The sequence below is a fragment of the Silene latifolia genome, chromosome Y (assembly GCF_048544455.1).
Source record: "Silene latifolia isolate original U9 population chromosome Y, ASM4854445v1, whole genome shotgun sequence".
Taxonomy (NCBI): Eukaryota; Viridiplantae; Streptophyta; class Magnoliopsida; order Caryophyllales; family Caryophyllaceae; genus Silene; species Silene latifolia.
In genome coordinates this window covers 48,637,188-48,656,612 of record NC_133538.1, presented here as the reverse complement: position 1 = coordinate 48,656,612, position 19,425 = coordinate 48,637,188, and the positions used below count along the sequence as shown (strand labels likewise).

The window sequence follows — 19,425 nt, the reverse complement described above, 5'->3', positions numbered from 1 at the left end:
CCTCCCTAATATGCCCCAGCAGCGTAGTCCACACCAACCCATATCCCCTCCTCATCTAGTTGGCTACCATAGTTGGCTCTCTGTGGCCCTGCAAGGCAACCATACTCGTAGGTAGTTGGGTGCCTCGACGTGCTTGGGTTCACCCCATAGCTATGGAAAACACCGTTGTCATCTCCCACTCCCCTCCACTACACTAGCTGAGCAAGGTCTGTTCCCACGTTCTTAAGGGTTGCCATCTCGTGCATGTTCCTCAGTACAAAAGTGGTGGATATCCTCTCAGTGAGTTCGCTAACTTGCATCCTTGGGCCGGGTTAAAACTCGTCGGCAAAAGCTACCAACCAAAACAATATTAATAACATCACAAAGTACTCTTAGTAAAGAGGTAAGTAAAGTTACAAAGGCTAAAATTAAGAATGCTATTTTCTCTAATCCTAACCACAAGGCCCCTAGTCCTGATGGTTTCTCTAGTGCATTCTTTAAAGATTCTTGGAATGTTGTTGGTGAGGATGTTTGCCAGGCTATATTGGATTTCTTTCACAGTGATAAAATGTTACAGGAGATTAATCATACATTTATCACTTTGATTCCTAAGGTGGACATTCCACAAAATGTTACTCAATTCAGGCATATCTCCTGTTGCAATATCTTATATAAGGCCATTTCTAAGATTTTGTGCACTAGGGTTTCTGCTGTCCTCCCTGATCTAATTAATAAGGCCCAAGGAGGACTTATTAAGGGGAGAAGCATTGTTGAGAATATCTTAATTTGTGAAGATCTGGTTAGACTTTACAACAGGAAGTCTATCTCTCTTAGGTGCCTGATGAAGCTTGATCTCAAAAAAGCTTATGATTCAGTTCAGTGGTCTTTTCTGGAGTAGATGCTTAAAGCTTTAAATTTCCCTGGCAAAACTATGGAGTTAATTATGACTTGTGTCAGGTCTAAATCTTACTCTTTGGTCTTAAATGGTGAAAACTTTGGTTACTTTAAGGGGGCTAAAGGGTTAAGACAGGGAGATCCTATCTCTCCCTTGCTCTTTACCATATCCATGGATTACCTGAGTAGAATCCTTAATCATGTCACTTCTATTATGCCCTTTAAATATCATCCTCTATGTGCTCAGATGCAGCTTACTCACCTTATGTTTGCTGATGATCTCCTATTGTTTAGCAAAGGTGATATTCCTTCTGTCATGGTCTTGCTCAGGTCATTTGCCACCTTCTCTGCTGCTACTGGCCTTCAAATGAAAAACCTGAAGTCCAAATATATTTTAATGGTGTACATTATTCCATCAAGTCTGATATCTTGCGAGTGTCTGGTTTCAGTGAAGGGGTTTTGCCTTTTAAATACTTGGGAGTTCCCATTTCTGCTGGCAAATTGAGTATAAAACATTGCTATGGTCTTATTGAGAAAATCACTGAGAGAATTAGAGGGTTTGCTGCTAGAGTGCTTTCTTATGCTGGCAGGCTTACTCTAGTTAACTTAGTTTTGACCTCCTTATATTCTTACTGGGCTACCATATTTGTCATTCCTAAAGGTGTGTTAAAAATAATTGATGCGTTGTGTAGAAATTATTTGTGGGATGGTTCCACTGAGTACCTTAGATCCCCTCTTGTGAGTTGGGCAAAAGTTTGTGTACCAAAACAGGAAGGTGGTTTGGGTATAAGGGATAGCTATGCTTGGAATCTTACTGCAATCTGCAAGCTGTCCAACTAGGTTTACAATCATCCTACTAGTCTCTGGGTTAAGTGGGTACACCATGTTTATATGAAAGGTGTGCCTTGGTCCAGTTATATACCTAAAACTAATGTCTCTTGGGGTTGGAAAGTTGTGTGCAAGGTAAGAGATAAATTTGCTGGTGCCTTCACCAGTGCTGGTTAGTGGTTGTGTAATCCTGCAGGGTATACTACTACAAGTGGTTACTGCTGGATTAGACATTCTCAGCCTGTGGTGACCTGGGATAAGGCTGTCTGGAATTCCTGGTGCATCTCTAAGAATTCTTTCATTAATTGGTTGATTGCTAGAGAAGCCTTATTGCTTAAAGATAAACTGCTGCAGATTGGAGTTGTTGCTGATTCTGCCTGTTGTATTTGTGGTGCTGATACTGAATCACACAGGCATTTGTTTGTTCAGTGTCAGCATACTCAGAAATTGGTTAAACTTTTGAGTTGCAAATTGAATGTGAAGCTGCCTGCGGTCTATCTGATTACTTGGATTCAATCTAAACCTTGGGCAAAAGTTAAGAAGAATGTTATTATTGCGTGGATTCAAGCCTTATATTATGCTATTTGGCATCAGAGGAACAAATCTAGGCTTGAAGGTGTGTTGGATCAACCAGAAGTAGTACTTAAACAGATTAGTAGCATGCTCCTAATGCGATCTATTTTTTGGCTTAAGTGTATTAAGAAGAGTAGTGATGAAACTTGGGTTAAGTCAATTAATTATTGATTGACTAACTTATAGTTTCTTGAAATTGTACCTTATATGGTAGTGTGTAAATTGCTTGTCTTGTGCTTTAATGAAATTTCTAACATTTCACCCAAAAAAAAGGGCAATTAGATGGAGTTGTAAACAATTGATTAAAAGCACTAGGGTGTCATGGGTTCATAGGGGATTCATGGGAGTTGAATATACAAACATGTTCTCAATTATATAGAAAGCACTTATTATTGTGATGGGATCGAGTTAGCGTATATGCTTACAAGCCTCATTGAAAAGATAGGTGATGGGTAAAAAATCCAAGCATTCATAGGCTCGTATTTCATCAAACATAACATGTGCATAAGTTGAAATCACAACAAGCAAGCAAATTAATTATGAAAACATATTAGATTAAGCATGAATCAATCCCTATGCTGGTTTCCTCTAATTCCCCATTAACCCTAGTTAAAGAAACTACTCACTCATTATCAAGTTTAACATGCTAACAAGGTTGTCAATCATACTAGCAAGGCAAAACATGATGAATAAATGAAAGTGATTAACAATAATTAAAACAAGGATTAAGATAATTATACCTATGGAGATTCCAAATAATAAAGCAAAGAATAATAGAAGTACTTGATGATTGATGGAAGATTGTAAATCCTCCAAATAAACCCAAATAATCTTCGAATTACCCAAAATAAAGGAAGAACAATAGAGAAATTAAGGAAAGATTAAGATGTGATTAATATTGAGAAATTGTATTACAACTAATTAATATGATTAGGAATTGACTAAGAGAGCATAAGAATTGATTAAAGAATCATTGCTAATCTAGGTAGTACAAAGGGGCATTTATACTAAATATTTAGGTAAAAGGATTAGGGTTACTAAGGGCTTAAATGACTATTAAGACCCTAAGAAAAGTTGAGGAAATGCTACTCCTGATGGAAATGAGTGGATCCTCTTGCTAGTCCTGCCACGATCAACTCGTCCCGTGGTATGGCACGGGCTGTTATGCCTTGCGATCCGCTCGTATCGTAGGGAAGATGCTCGGCTCCTGGCGCTGCTAGCCGCTCGTCCTGGGAACAAGACGCTCGGACCCTGGTGCTCTGAGCCGCTCGGATCGTTCTTGATCCGCTCGGATCGTTCTTGATCCGCTCGGTTTCCTGGGAAAAGAGCTTCTCTTCTTTTCCTCGTTAACAATCCACAAGGATCATGTCGGGGATGCAAGGATCCTTTCATCATTACCCATTTCACTTTATTATCCACTTAGGCCTCCAGTGTTGGTCTTCTCTTTGATGCTTGGTTATTGGATGCGATCCATTTAGCTCCATTTCGCCTCATAAATGCAAGGTTAGCAATCTTTTCCTACCAAGGAGACAAAACATCAAAGAATATGCGAAATGGAAAACTAAAGATAGTAAATGACCCAAATAAGTGTTAAAGAGCATAGGAACGAGGTGAATTCGGGGACTAAATGTGCTCAAATACGAGTCATATCAAACATCCCCAAACCGAACCTTTGCTCGTCCCGAGTAAAGAGGTGACTAAAACTAGGACCTTTACTTAAACTAACCTACTAATACAGCCGATATGAGACAATTAGCAGGTCTCACTCCGCCCCTTCAACTCACAACAATACAACCATGAGGTAGGATGCCTTCTTGCAAGGCAAGGGTGGTCTTGCCAAAATGGCGATACATCCAAGCATTAAAGCACACAAAACAAGTAAAGGAGGCATTTACAAAAATGAATAGCCACTTTCCTCATCTAAGTAGCGGAAATTAACTAAAAGGTCAGAAATCTAAGGGTACACATTCCATCATAGATATGGTTTCTTCGAACTACTAAGCCTAGAAGGATACCAATAATTCAACTCCAAGTTATGTCAAGCTAGGGTACCTTTGCCCTCAATTGTTAAATGCTTTCGTCAAGATTAGACTCCCTATGGTGTTAGAAACACTGGAGGATCGCGGAATTCCCCTTCTTACCTAGACAAGAGGAAGGGTCGTTTGTGCGGGTTAAACTTGTCGTATAAAGCTTCCTAACTAAAATAATATTTATAACTTTACAAACTACTCTTAGTAAAGAGGCAAGTAAAGGTCGGATCACAAGGGACGGGTATTGATGTAGGATTTTCAAATGCAAATGGTTGTGTCTTAGGGTGACACAATTTGGGTTGAGATAGGAGATCAACTAAACTACTTAACAATATGAAAGCAAAGTAATAAAAACAAGCAAGGTGATTAAAATGAGATGTAAACAATTAATTAAAAGCACTAGGGTGTCATGGGTTCATAGGGGATTCATGGGAGGTGATCATACAAACATGTTCTCTACTAGATGCAAGCACTTATTGTTGTTATGGGATCGAGTTGGTGTATAAGCTTACAATCCGTAAGAAGGTTTGGGTCCCGGAGCCGAATCGATTAGATTGTACAACACCTACAAGTCGACTTAGTCCTTCCTATTCAACTATATGCATGGTCTAATGAGACGCCAGTTGGTGTATAAGCTTACAAGTCTCTTTTAAAAGATAGGTGATGGATAAAAAATGCAAGGATTCATAGGCTCGCATTTCATCAAACATATCATATGCATAAGTTGAAATTACAACAAGGAAGCAAATTAATTATGAAAAATATTAGATTAAGCATGAATCAATCCACATGTTGGTTTCCTCTAATCCCCCATTAACCCTAGTTAAGGAAACTACTCACTCATTATCAAGTTTAACATGCTAACAAGGTTGTCAATAATACTAGCAAGGCAAAACATGATGAATAAATGAAAGTGATTAACAAAAATTAAAACAAGGATTTAGAGAATTATACCTATGGAGATTCTAATAAATAAAGCAAAGAATTATAAAAGTACTTGATGATTGATGGAAGGTTGTCAATCCTCCAAATAAACCCAAATAATCTTCTAATTATCCAAAATAAATGAAGAACAATAGAGAAATTAAGAAAAAAAATAAGTAATGAGATTTGTATTAAGACTAGATTAAAAGTTGATTACAAGATTAAGAGAGTATTAAGATAGCATTAAGATTTCTTACTAATTGATTACATTTTGATGATAATCTAGGTAGTACAAAGGGGTATTTATACTAAAGATTAAGTAAAAAAATTAGGGTTACTAAGGGCTTACTGACTATTAAGACCCTTAAGAAAGGTTGAGTAAATGCTCCACTCCAAGGAAATGAGCATTTCCGTTTTGCTGGTCCCGTATGGATATGCTCGTTCCGAGCGGCTTGAGTCTTGGCACAGTGGGTTCTGTCTTGTGATCCGAGCGGATTGTCAGGGGAGACGCTCAGATATTCTTGCTTAAAGACGAGCGTCTTCAGCACGGGATGCTCAGATGGTGGTGAAGGGAGACGCTCGGATCGTCTGTGAACCGCATGGATCGTCTGTGGTCCGCTCGGATCCCATGGCAGACAACTTTTTTTCTTTTCTTCCATCATAATCCGCGAGGATTAATCCGGGGATGAAAGGATCCTTTCGTCATTGCCCAATCTACCTTATTATCTACATAGACCATCAAGTATTGTCTTCTCCTTGATGCTTGGTCATTAGGTGTGATCCATTTAGCATCATGTCGCCATCTAAATGCAATGTTAGCTCTCATTTCCTACCAAGGGGGACAAAACCTCAAAGAATATGCAAAATGGGAAACTAAGAGATAGTAAATGACACAATTATGCACTAAAGAGCATATGAACGAGGTAAATTCGGGGACTAAATGTGCTCAAATATGAGTCACATCAAACATCCCCAAACTTAACATTTGCTCGTCCCGAGTAAAGAGGTGACAAAAACTAGGACTCTTAGTTAAACTAACCTACTAATATAGCGGATGTGAGACAATTAGTGGTCTCACTCCGCCCCTTCAAATCACAACAATACAACCATGAGGTAGGATGCCTTCTTGCAAGGCAAGGGGGGTCTTGCCAAAATGGCGATACATCCAAGCATTAAAGCACACAAAACAAGTAAAGGATGCATTTACAAAAATGAATAGCCACTTTCCTCATCTAAGTAGCGGAAATTAACTAAAAGGGAAGAAATCTAAGGGTACACATTCCATCATAGATATGGTTTCTTCGAACTACTAAGCCTAGAAGGATACCAATAAATCACCTCCAACTTCTGTCAAGCTAGGGTACATTTGCCCTCAATTGTTAAATGCTTTCGTCAAGATTAGACTCCCTATGGTGTTAGAAACACTGGAGGATCGCGGAATTCCCCTTCTTACCTAGACAAGAGGAAGGGTCGTTTGTGCGGGTTAAACTCGTCGTATAAAGCTTCCTAACCAAAATAATATTTATAACTTTACAAACTACTCTTAGTAAAGAGGCAAGTAAAGGTCGGATAACAAGGGACGGGTATTGATGTAGGATTTTCAAATGCAAATGGTTGTGTCTTAGGGTGTCACAATTTGGGTTGAGATAGGAGATCAACTAAACTACTTAACAATATGAAAGCAAAGTAATAAAAACAAGCAAGGTGATTAAAATGAGATGTAAACAATTAATTAAAAGCACTAGGGTGTCATGGGTTCATAGGGGATTCATGGGAGGTGATCATACAAACATGTTCTCTACTAGATGCAAGCACTTATTGTTGTTATGGGATCGAGTTGGTGTATAAGCTTACAATCCGTAAGAAGGTTTGGGTCCCGGAGCCGAATCGATTAGATTGTACAACACCTACAAGTCGACTTAGTCCTTCCTATTCAACTATATGCATGGTCTAATGAGACGCCAGTTGGTGTATAAGCTTACAAGTCTCTTTTAAAAGATAGGTGATGGATAAAAAATGCAAGGATTCATAGGCTCGCATTTCATCAAACATAACATATGCATAAGTTGAAATTACAACAAGGAAGCAAATTAATTATGATAAATATTAGATTAAGCATGAATCAATCCACATGTTGGTTTCCTCTAATCCCCCATTAACCCTAGTTAAGGAAACTACTCACTCATTATCAAGTTTAACATGCTAACAAGGTTGTCAATAATACTAGCAAGGCAAAACATGATGAATAAATGAAAGTGATTAACAAAAATTAAAACAAGGATTTAGAGAATTATACCTATGGAGATTCTAATAAATAAAGCAAAGAATTATAAAAGTACTTGATGATTGATGGAAGGTTGTCAATCCTCCAAATAAACCCAAATAATCTTCTAATTACCCAAAATAAATGAAGAACAATAGAGAAATTAAGAAAAAAAATAAGTAATGAGATTTGTATTAAGACTAGATTAAAAGTTGATTACAAGATTAAGAGAGTATTAAGATAGCATTAAGATTTCTTACTAATTGATTACATTTTGATGATAATCTAGGTAGTACAAAGGGGTATTTATACTAAAGATTAAGTAAAAAAATTAGGGTTACTAAGGGCTTAATGACTATTAAGACCCTTAAGAAAGGTTGAGTAAATGCTCCACTCCAAGGAAATGAGCATTTCCGTTTTGCTGGTCCCGTATGGATATGCTCGTTCTAAGCGGCTTGAGTCTTGGCACGGTGGGTTCTGTCTTGTGATCCGAGCGGATTGTCAGGGGAGACGCTCAGATATTCTTGCTTCAAGACGAGCGTCTTCAGCACGGGATGCTCAGATGGTGGTGAAGGGAGACGCTCGGATCGTCTGTGAACCGCATGGATCGTCTGTGGTCCGCTCGGATCCCATGGCAGACAACTTTTCTTCTTTTCTTCCATCATAATCCGCGAGGATTAATCCGGGGATGAAAGGATCCTTTCGTCATTGCCCAATCTACTTCATTATCTACATAGGCCATCAAGTATTGTCTTCTACTTGATGCTTGGTCATTAGGTGTGATCCATTTAGCATCATGTCGCCATCTAAATGCAATCTTAGCTCTCATTTCCTACCAAGGGGGCCAAAACCTCAAAGAATATGCAAAATGGGAAACTAAGAGATAGTAAATGACACAATTATGCACTAAAAAGCATATGAACGGGGTAAATTCGGGGACTAAATGTGCTCAAATATGAGTCACATCAAACATCCCCAAACCAAACATTTGCTCGTCCCGAGTAAAGAGGTGACAAAAACTAGGACCGTTATTTAAACTAACCTACTAATATAGCCGATGTGAGACAATTAGTGGTCTCATTACGCCCCTTTAAATCACAATAATACAACCATGAGGTAGGATGCCTTCTTGCAAGGCAAGGGGGATCTTGCCAAAATGGTGATACATCCAAGCATTAAAGAACACAAAACAAGTAAAGGATGCATTTACAAAAATGAATAGCCACTTTCCTCATCTAAGTAGCGGAAATTAACTAAAAGGGAAGCAATCTAAGGGCACGCATTCCATCATAGATATGGTTTCTTCGAACTACTAAGCCTAAAAGGATACCAATAAATCACTCCAAGTTCTGTCAAGCTAGGGTACCTTTGCCCTCAATTGGTAAATGCTTTCGTTAAGATTAGACTCCCTATGGTGTTTGAAACACTGGAGGATTGCGGAATTCCCCTTCTTGCCTAGACATGAGGAAGGGTCGTTGGTGCGGCTTAAACTCGTCGTCAAAAGCTTCCTAACCAAAACAATATTTATAACTTTACAAACTACTCTTAGTAAAGAGGCAAGTAAAGGTCAGATCACAAGAGACCGGTATTGATGTAGGATTTTCAATTGCAAATGGTTGTGTCTTAGGGAGTCACAATTTGGGTTGAGATGGGAGATCAACTAAACTACTTAACAATATGAAAGCAAAGTAATAAAAACAAGGAAGGTGATTAAAATGAGATTTAAACAATTAATTAAAAGTACTAGGGTGTCATGGGTTCATAGGGGATTCATGGGAGTTGATCATACAAACATGTTCTCTACTAGATGCAAGCACTTATTGTTGTGATGGGATCGAGTTGGTGTATAAGCTTACAATCCCTAAGAAGGTTTGGGTCCCGGAGCCGAATCGATTAGATTGTACAACACCTACAAGTCGACTTAGTCCTTCCTATTCAAATATATGCATGGTCTAATGAGACTCCACTTGGTGTATAAGCTTACAAGTCTCTTTGAAAAGATAGGTGATGGGTAAAAAATGCAAGGATTCATAGGCTCTTATTTCATCAAACATAACATGTGCTTAATTTGAAATCACACAAGCAAGCAAATTAATTATGAAAAATATTAGATTAAGCATGAATCAATCCACATGTTGGTTTCCTATAATTCCCCATTAACCCTAGTTAAGGAAACTACTCACTCATTATCAAGTTTAACATGCTAACAAGGTTGTCAATCATACTAGCAAGGCAAAACATGCTGAATAAATGAAAGTGATTAACAATAATTAATACAAGGATTTAGAGAATTATACCTATAGAGATTCCAAATAATAAAGCAAAGAATAATAGAAGTACTTGATGATTGATGAAAGGTTGTCAATCCTCCAAATAAACCCAAATAATCTTCTAATTACCCAAAATAAATGAAGAACAATAGAGAAATTAAGAAAAGAATAAGTATTGAGATTTGTATTAAGACTAGATTAAAAGTTGATTACAAGATTAAGAGAGTATTAAGATAGCATTAAGATTGATTACTAATTGATTACAACTTGATGATAATCTAGGTAGTACAAAGGGGTATTTATACTAAAGATTAAGTACAAAAATTATGGTTACTAAGGGCTTAAATGACTATTAAGTCCCTTAAGAAAGGTTGAGTAAATGCTCCTCTCCAAGGAAGTGAGCATTTCCGTTTTGCTGGTCCCGTATAGATATGCTCGTCCCGAGCGGCTTGAGTCTTGGCACGGTGGGTTCTGTCCTGTGATCCGAGCGGATTGTCAGGGGAGACGCTCGGATCTTCTTGCTTCAGGACGAGCGTCTTCAGCACGGGATCCTCGGATAGAGGTGAAGGGAGACGCTCGTATCGTCTGTGATCCGCTCGTATCCCATGGCAGACAACTTTTCTTCTTTTCTTCCATCATAATCTGCGAGGATCAATCCGGGGATGCAAGGAACCTTTCGTCATTGCCCAATCTACTTCATTATCTACATAGACCATCTAGTATTGTCTTCTCCTTGATGCTTGGTCATTATGTAAGATCCATTTAGCTTCATTTCGCCATGTAAATGCAAGGTTAGCTCTCATTTCATACCAAGGGTGACAAAACAAAAATAATATGCAAAATGGGAAACTAAAGATAGTAAATGACCCCATTATGCACTAAAAAGCATATGAACGAGGTAAATTCGGGGACTAAGTGTGCTCAAATATGAGTCACGTCAAACATCCCCAAACCAAACCTTTGCTCGTCCCGAGTAAAGAGTTGACAAAAACTAGGACCCTTATTTAAACTAACCTACTAATATAGCCGATGTGAGACAATTAACGGTCTCACTCCACCCCTTCAACTCACAACAAGACAACCATGAGGTAGGATGCCTTCTTGCAAGGCAAGGTGGGTATTGCCAAAATGACGATACATCCAAGCATTAAAGCACACAAAAGAAGCAATGGATGCATCTACAAAAATTAATAGCCACTTTCCTCATCTTAGTTGCGGAAATTATATAAAAGGGAAGCAATCTAAGGGTACACATTCCATCATAGATATGGTTTCTTCAAACTACTAAGCCTAGAAGGATACCAATAAATCACCTCCAAGTTCTTTCAAGGTAGGGCACCTTTGCCCTCAATTGTTAAATGCTTACGTAAAGATTAGACTCCCTATGGTGTTCGAAACACTGGAGGATCGCGGAATTCCCCTTCTTGCCTAGACAAGAGGAAGGGTCGTTGGTGCGGGTTAAACTCGTCGTCAAAAGCTTCCTAACCAAAACAATATTTATAACTTTACAAACTACTCTTAGTAAAGAGGCAAGTAAAGGTCGGAGCACAAGGGACGGGTATTGATGTAGGATTTTCAATTGCAAATGGTTGTGACTTAGGGTGTCACAATTTGGGTTGAGATACGAGATCAACTAAACTACTTAACAATATGAAAGCAAAGAAATAAAAACAAGCAAGGTGATTAAAATGAGATGTAAACAATTAATTAAAAGCACTAGGGTACCATGGGTTCATAGGGGATTCATGGGAGTTGATCATACAAACATGTTCTCTACTAGATGCAAGCACTTATTGTTGTGATGGGATCGAGTTGGTGTATAAGCTTACAATCCCTAAGAAGGTTTGGGTCCCGGAGCCTAATCGATTAGATTGTACAACACCTACAAGTCGACATATTCCTTCCTATTCAACTATATGCATGGTCTAATGAGACTCCAGTTGTTGTATAAGCTTACAAGTCTCTTTGAAAAGATAGGTGATGGGTAAAAAATGCAAGGATTCATAGGCTCGCATTTCGTCAAACATAACATGTGCATAAGTTGAAATCACAACAAGGATGCAAATTAATTATGAAAAATATTAGATTAAGCATGAATCAATCCACATGTTGGTTTTCTCTAATTCCCTATTAACCCTAGTTAAGGAAACTACTCACTCATTATCAAGTTTAACATGCTAACAAGGTTGTCAATCATACTAGCAAGGCAAAACATGACCAATAAATGAAAGTGATTAACAATAATTAAAACAAGGATTTAGAGAATTATACCTATGGAGATTCTAAATAATAAAGCAAAGAATAATAGAAGTACTTGATGATTGGCGGAAGGTTGTCAATCCTCCAAATAAACCCAAATAATCTTCTAATTACCCAAAATAAATGAAGAACAATAGAGAAATTAAGAAAAAAATGAGTATTGAGATTTGTATTAAGACTGGATTAAAAGTTGATTACAAGATTAAGAGTGTATTAAGATAGCATTAAGATTTCTTACTAATTGATTACAACTTGATGATAATCTAGGTTGTACAAAGGGGTATTTATACTAAAGATTAAGTACAAAATTAATGACTATTAAGTCCCTTAACAAAGTTTGAGTAAATGCTCCTCCCCAAGGAAATGAGCATTTCCGTTTTGCTGGTCCCGTATTGATATGCTCGTTCTGAGCGGCTTGAGTCTTGGAACTGTGGGTTCTGTCCCGTGATCCGAGCGGATTGTCAAGGGAGACGCTCGGATCTTCTTGCTTCAGGACGAGTGTCTTCAGCACGGGATGCTCGGATGGTGGTGAAGGGATACACTCGGATCGTCTGTGATCCGCTTGGATCCCATGGCAAACAACTTTTCTTCTTTTATTCCATCATAATCCGAAAGGATCAATCCGGGGATGCAAGGATCCTTTCGTCATTGCCCAATCTACTTCATTATCTACATAGACCATCTAGTATTGTCCTATCCTTGATGCTTGGTCATTAGGTGCGATCCATTTAGCTTCATTTCCTACCATGGGGGAAAAACCTAAAAGAATATGCAAAATGGGAAACTAAAGATAGTAAATGACCCAATCATGCACTAAAAAGCATATGAACGAGGTAAATTCGGGGACTAAATGTGCTCAAATATGAGTCACATCAAGCATCCCCAAACCAAACATTTGCTCGTCCCGAGTAAAGAGGTGACAAAAACTAGGACCCTTATTTAAACTAACCTACTAATATAGCCGATGTGAGACAATTAGTGGTCTCACTCCGCCCCTTCAACTCACAACAAGACAACCATGAGGTAGGATGCCTTCTTGCAAGGCAAGGGGGATCTTGCCAAAATGGCGATACATCCAAGCATTAAAGCACACAAAATAAGTAATGGATGCGTCTACAAAAATGAATAGCCACTTTCCTCATCTAAGTGGCGGAAATTATCTAAAAGGGAAGCAATCTAAGGGTACACATTCCATCATAGATATGGTTTCTTCGAACTACTAAGCCTAGAAGGATACCAATAAATCACCTCCAAGTTCTGACACGCTAGGGTACCTTTGCCCTTAATTGTTAAATGTTTTCGTCAAGATTAGACTCCCAATGGTGTTAGAAACACTGGAGGATCGCGGAATTCCCCTTCTTGCCTAGACAAGAGGAAGGGTCGTTGGTGCGTGTTAAACTCGTCGTCAAAAGCTTCCTAACCAAAACAATATTTATAACTTTACAAACTACTCTTAGTAAAGAGGCAAGTAAAGGTCGGATCATAAGGGACGGGTATTGATGTTTGATTTTCAATTGGAAATGGTTGTGTCTTAAGGTGTGACAATTTGGGTTGAGATACGAGATCAACTAAACTACTTAACAATATGAAAGCAAAGTAATAAAAACAAGCAAGGTGATTAAAATGAGATGTAAACAATTAATTAAAAGCACTAGGGTGTCATGGATTCATAGGGGATTCATGGGAGTTGATCATACAAACATGTTCTCTACTAGATGTAAGCACTTATTGTTGTGATGGGATCGAGTTGTTGTATAAGCTTACAATCCCTAAGAAGGTTTGGGTCCCGGAGCCGAATCGATTAGATTGTACAACACCTACAAGTCGACTTAGTCCTTCCTATTCAACTATATGCATGGTCTAATGAGACTCCAGTTGGTGTATAAGCTTACAAGTCTTTTTGAAAAGATAGGCGATGGGTAAAAAATGCAAGTATTCATAGGCTCGCATTTCATCAAACATAACATGTGCATAATTTGAAATCACAACAAGCAAGCAATTTAATTATGAAAAATATTAGATTAAGCATGAATCAATCCACATGTTGGTTTCCTCTAATTCCCCATTAACCCTAGTTAAGGAAACTACTCACTCATTGATACCGTCGTTTTGTATCAAAATTAAATTTATAATTCCAAACTAAAACTATAGCTAGTGATAGTAAGGGTCGAACCACAGAGAGACAAGATCAATTTTGTTTGCTATTTCTAGTCTATAAAAGTAACAATTAAATGGGGGGTTTTGAAATTGGTTGATTCTAATGACTAATTGCTAAATATGAAATTCTCAACAAGATAAAAGGAAAATCGGGAATTTCGGTTTGCCATGGCTGAGGTCAGGTCAATAAGGTAGCAGAGGTCCTATAATACGGTCTCAGGGAATATAAACAAGCCTTTCGATCTATGCTCAAATTAACCTTACGGTCTTCTAATTCCCAAGAATTTCTCTAAGCTTTCGCTCAAAGGAAATTCCAATCTAATGATAATTTAAATTACTAACAAAACAATCCTAATTTATGCCATGGCTCACCTCGTTCCCAATCAAGAAAATTAGCTATGCATGATTACAACTACGTCAATTGCAAAACTAAAGACAAAGAACGAGATTGACACAATTGAAATTAAATTAAAGACAAAAGGTAAGAACTTAATTGCTGAAATTAAATTGGTAAAAACAAGAATTGAAATAAGAAGAAATTCAAGAAGGAAGAATTTGCATAAAAACTTACTAATTAAAATGATGAACAAAGTAATTGAATTCGGGATTCGTCGTCCCTCTTTCTTGCCTCTAGACTAGATCTAAACTGAGTTCTTGAGTAATGAAAAACATAACCTAAAATTGTAGCTGCGTTCTACTGATAAACGATGCCTAAAGTTAATTACAAATTGGGCTTTTAAAAGTCTAACACGAAGAATTAATCTCAGCTCGCAGACTGGTCGATCGACTGGTGTGCATGGTCGATCGACTGGTCATAGCAGAATAGTAGCGTTTGAAGAAGTTCCACAATCGATCGACTAGTGAGCATGGTCGATCGACCAGATGAGCTGTGCAGTAGCCTCCTGTCCTCTTCCAAACAGCCTCTAAGCTCCATGCCAGCATCCCGAGGTGAGTGAGTACGAACTTCCTTCTTCCAAGCTTCCCTGAAGTTGCCTCCGGAGGACGATTTAGGCTTGATTTAGCCCACTTTCACTCATTCCTACAATAAATCATAGAAATTTCAACGTAAACCGTTTCGGGAGAAATAGTAGCCTTAAGCTAACAATTATGCATGGAAATATGTGCCAAAACTGCAAATAAAGTGTATAGAATATGCACGTATCAAATCTCCCCAAACCAAACCTTGCTTGTCCCCAAGGAAGCACTATGACCCAAATAAAAACCTAATGGAAAGGAGTATATCTCAGAGCTAGCTACAAGTCAATGCCAAACCGTTTAATGCACATAACATACGACTGCAAAGCTCAAATTAAGTAAACAAATTTATACATATCATGGAATTAAATCGGGCGTTCGCCCTTGCAAGACTCATAAATTTGGACTCTCCCGGGTCACTCTTCTCTCAGCAAAGCAAATGGTAAGAATGTATGTAGAAGAGAGGGAAGAAAATACAGACTCTCACCTAGACTGCAACCGACAAAACATGTATGCTTGACTAGTATGAATAATGATTCTAGCTACTGTACACACGCATAACCACCGTCAAGGACAATTACATGCCGAACTATTGCAAAATTTGGATATGTGAGGCTAAGTGGGAAAGAAGGGGCAAAACAAGTATGAAAATGTGAGGGTAAGAGCCAAGCTAGTACCTAACAAACCATCAGAAACCGCATCCCGTTCCTCCAACTCGAAAAATAAACAATGCCTTTAAAAGTCTAGGAAACACACTATCCCAAAAACCGACACCTCCATTTCACAAGATGAGCACATGAGGTGTGTTTCTCGACTCAGCCGTTTTTTTTTTAAATTCCTCTTTTTTTTCTTTCTGCTTTTTTTTTTATATTTCTTTTTCTAGAGTGGGCAGTCGATCGACCAACATCACCAGTCGATCGACCACCACTGCAATTCCAGTGCTCTCTGCCCAGAATAACAACTTCTCCTCTTTTTTTTTCATATCTTCTGAGTGTCTTTCTTTCTTTCTTTCCAAGATGACGCAACTCCTTCATTTCTCATAAATACTCACTCCATCAGTACAAAACGAACCAAAGCCGCTATAATTCGGAAAGATCCTCTACTACTTCCTAGCTCGGCACAATGGTAGGCTAAGTATGGGATGTAGTTAAGGGAAACTGGCAGATATGGCTTATAGTGGAGTTAATGGGGCAAAATGAGAAAGGGAGAGATGCAATAGTTCTCAAAACATGTAATACCGACCACAAACCGATGCGTATAGGTAATAAGCAATCAAATCTCATACACGTGCAAAACATGAAATGACGGGAGTACTACTCTCAATCCTAAATTAACCGGTCATGAATGTCACCAGTTATAGGCTCTATATCTCAGAAAGTATAAGTAGTTTGCCAAAAGTAATGAGTCAAGTCTAATTACCCGAAATGAATTCCATAACAAAATGAATTCCATAACAAAATTCTCCCCGGGCGTACTCCTCGTAAACTGGGTACAGGGCTAAAGCCGTGTCTAGTCTGTGCTGATCAAAGCTCCTGCACAAGTCACCCAGCACACGTGACATCGCCCTTTGGTCCATGACCGAAGGGATAACAGTAGGTGGAGGGGGACGGAAAGTGGCCGGGAAGCCGGTGGGAGCAGGAGTGGAGGGAGAGGGTGCCTGTGGAGAGGAGGCACGAGCTCTCCTCGAAGATCTAGCAGTAGCAGTACCCGCCCCAATAGGGAGCCTGTAACTAGGCAAGGGCGGGCGAGCTGCCCCCGAAACAGTGGTGAGGGGCAGGATAGGAGGGTAGCCTAGGACAGGGATGGGGTCGCAGATGAAAGAATCAATCTTCCACCGACTCCTACTATCGATCCACTTCACGGACTGCGCGTAGGCAAGATCCATGAAGCGTAGGTCAGGGTCTATAGGGGCCTCCTCTCGAGGGAAAAGTAGAACTAGACGGTTGGCAATACGCGTCACCAACCCGCCACAAGCAATAGTGGTCAAAGTACCCTCACTAACAGTCTGAAAGTGAGCGGCAGTCAAATAAGCGATGTTATAGATACGGGCTACCCAACTTTCAATGTTCAGATAGCCCGCCAAAATAGACCGTTCAATAGTATTCACATTAATCGACTCCTTACGGCCGAAAATGGTATTACCCATTAGCCGTAGAAAATAACGAAAAGGGGGCAAGTGGACGGAAGTGCCCGTCATCTTAAGCCCGTTCCAGTCACTAATACAGGACCACATGACTTGGTGAACATCAGAGGTTTTCGAGGTTTTACCCTCGAAATAAAGACCCAAAAAACCAGCAAAGTCGGCTAATGTCAGGGAAAAGGTAACATTAAATAGCCGAAAAGAAATGCAAGCATTATTCTTATTTTCCTCAAAAGAAGCCGAGTCAAAAGCATAAGACGAAAAGAACTCGAGGGTCAAAATGTAATATGTGAATTCAGCCATGTCCACAAGACCCGTCATTCCTGTCCCATTTAGTAGGGACACAACAGACTCAAAACAACCAAATTTCTCTAAAGTGGGTTTGTGAAGAAATCGGGTGGCTGTTACTTTCATTTTCGCAACAAAAAGAGCAAACTTGGCACGCTGAGTAGAATTAGAAAAGATAACCTGCGGATAGTCAGGTAGACTATCCGTGGTGTCCTCAATCAGTAGCGGTGGACCCCTAGGTCGTTTGGCAGCTCCCTGGCTGGACTGCCCTTCGAACATATGCTGCTTTCCTTTTGACATTGTTGTTTCCTGCAAACAACAAATTAGTAACAAGCTTCCCCAACCTTGACAATTTATGAAAACCCGAAACAAAATGAGAAATTGAAGACGGAATTAGGGTTTCGGGTTTTTAGGGGAAACGGCATTAAACACCTCCTGGTTGCTAATTTGTTTCGAAAATCAAGGGGGAAAGGGTAGAACAAGCAATTAAAGCATAAAAACGACAAGAAATCAATCCCCAAAATCGATTATCCCAAATCGATTTTTCCGTCTCAAAGGAACAATGCTCGAAAATTTGGCATGAAACTTCAGTAAAAATCGAATATAAAGCATGGAAATAAGATTAGAGACATACATTGAAGATTTAAGCAAGAAAAATCGGGAAGAAGGGATCGATTAGCAAGAAAATCGCGAAAAAGGGGAAGAAATAGGGTTTGCTTTTGATTTTTCTGATTTTGTGAAAGTGTAAGAATGAATGAAGAATGAAGCAAACTTCCCTATTAAATTGCGTTCTGAACCCGCGCTGTGGTCGATCGACCACCTGATCCGGTCGATCGACCAGTCTTCACTTAAAACAGCTTCTGGACTTTTCTCCTCAGTCGATCGACTGTGTAACACGGTCGATTGACTGCTTGCGCTGGCAATTAGTCTTAATTACGTTAAAAATTGCCTGCCAATTTAAATCGCTTTGCCTTTTCCTCTAATTTTACGCACTTTGCATAAAATATATTCCTGCTAAAATTATCAAAGGCCCACATTTTTCGAACCAAGGAATTGCTAATTAAAAAGAAATAAATAAAAAAACTCAAAATGCAAATTAAATGAAATAACAAAAGAAAATTCCTAATTACAAATAATTACAACCCGGGTTGCCTCCCGGTTAGTGCTGGTTTAAGAGGTCCCGCACGACCTTTTTACCTCACTTTGCGTCATCCGATAACGGGTCGAAGTACAATACCTCGACTTTCCCAACAAATTCATCTGATCCGTGATAATGCTTCACATATTGGCCATTAACTTTGAACCTTTCTCCAACAGAGGTCTCCAGTTCAACTGATCCGAACTTTGTAACTGTTGTGACCGTATAAGGGCTGGTCCACCATGATTTCATCTTGCCAGGAAATAAACGGATACGAGCGTTAAAAAGAAGTACCTTATCGCCAATATGGAATTCGCGCTTAATGATTCTCTTGTCGTGCCAGCGCTTTGTTTTCTCTTTGTAAATCCTAGCATTGTCATAGGCCAGCAGCCTAAATTCCTCCAGCTCATTCAGCTGTGTCTTGCGTTTCTCACGAGAGAGGTTAGGATCCAAATTCAAATCACATATAGCCCACCAAGACTTACGCTCTAACTCAACAGGTAAATGACATGTCTTACCATAAATCAATCGGAATGGTGACATCCCAATTGGCGTTTTAAACGCGGTTCTATAAGCCCATAAGACATCATCTAACTTAAGACTCCAATCTTTCCGTGATTTAGAAACAACTTTAGCTAAAACTTCTTTCAATTCTCTGTTAGAAATCTCAACCTGACCACTGGTTTGAGGATGATACCCTAAACCTC

At 39.0% G+C, this 19,425-nt stretch overlaps 1 protein-coding gene across 1 annotated transcript; it reads left to right on the top strand.

Annotated features, from left to right (window-relative positions):
* The first annotated feature begins 547 nt into the window (after positions 1–547).
* LOC141628005 (uncharacterized) lies at positions 548–2,445 on the top strand. Its single transcript, XM_074441198.1, has 4 exons — positions 548–778; positions 878–1,203; positions 1,323–1,534; positions 1,898–2,445. Exons 1-4 carry the CDS (start codon positions 548–550, stop codon positions 2,443–2,445), a joined length of 1,317 nt encoding a protein of 438 aa, XP_074297299.1.
* The last annotated feature ends 16,980 nt before the right edge of the window (positions 2,446–19,425 follow it).

Bases quoted from the DNA above. Each gene is read 5' to 3' on its own strand.
- LOC141628005 (XM_074441198.1), top strand. From the start codon at position 548: ATGTTACAGGAGATTAATCATACATTTATCACTTTGATTCCTAAGGTG. The intron at 1,204-1,322 runs GTCATTTGCCAC...GTCTGGTTTCAG, and splicing joins TCTGTCATGGTCTTGCTCAG to TGAAGGGGTTTTGCCTTTTA. The intron at 1,535-1,897 runs GTGTGTTAAAAA...GTAATCCTGCAG, and splicing joins CATATTTGTCATTCCTAAAG to GGTATACTACTACAAGTGGT.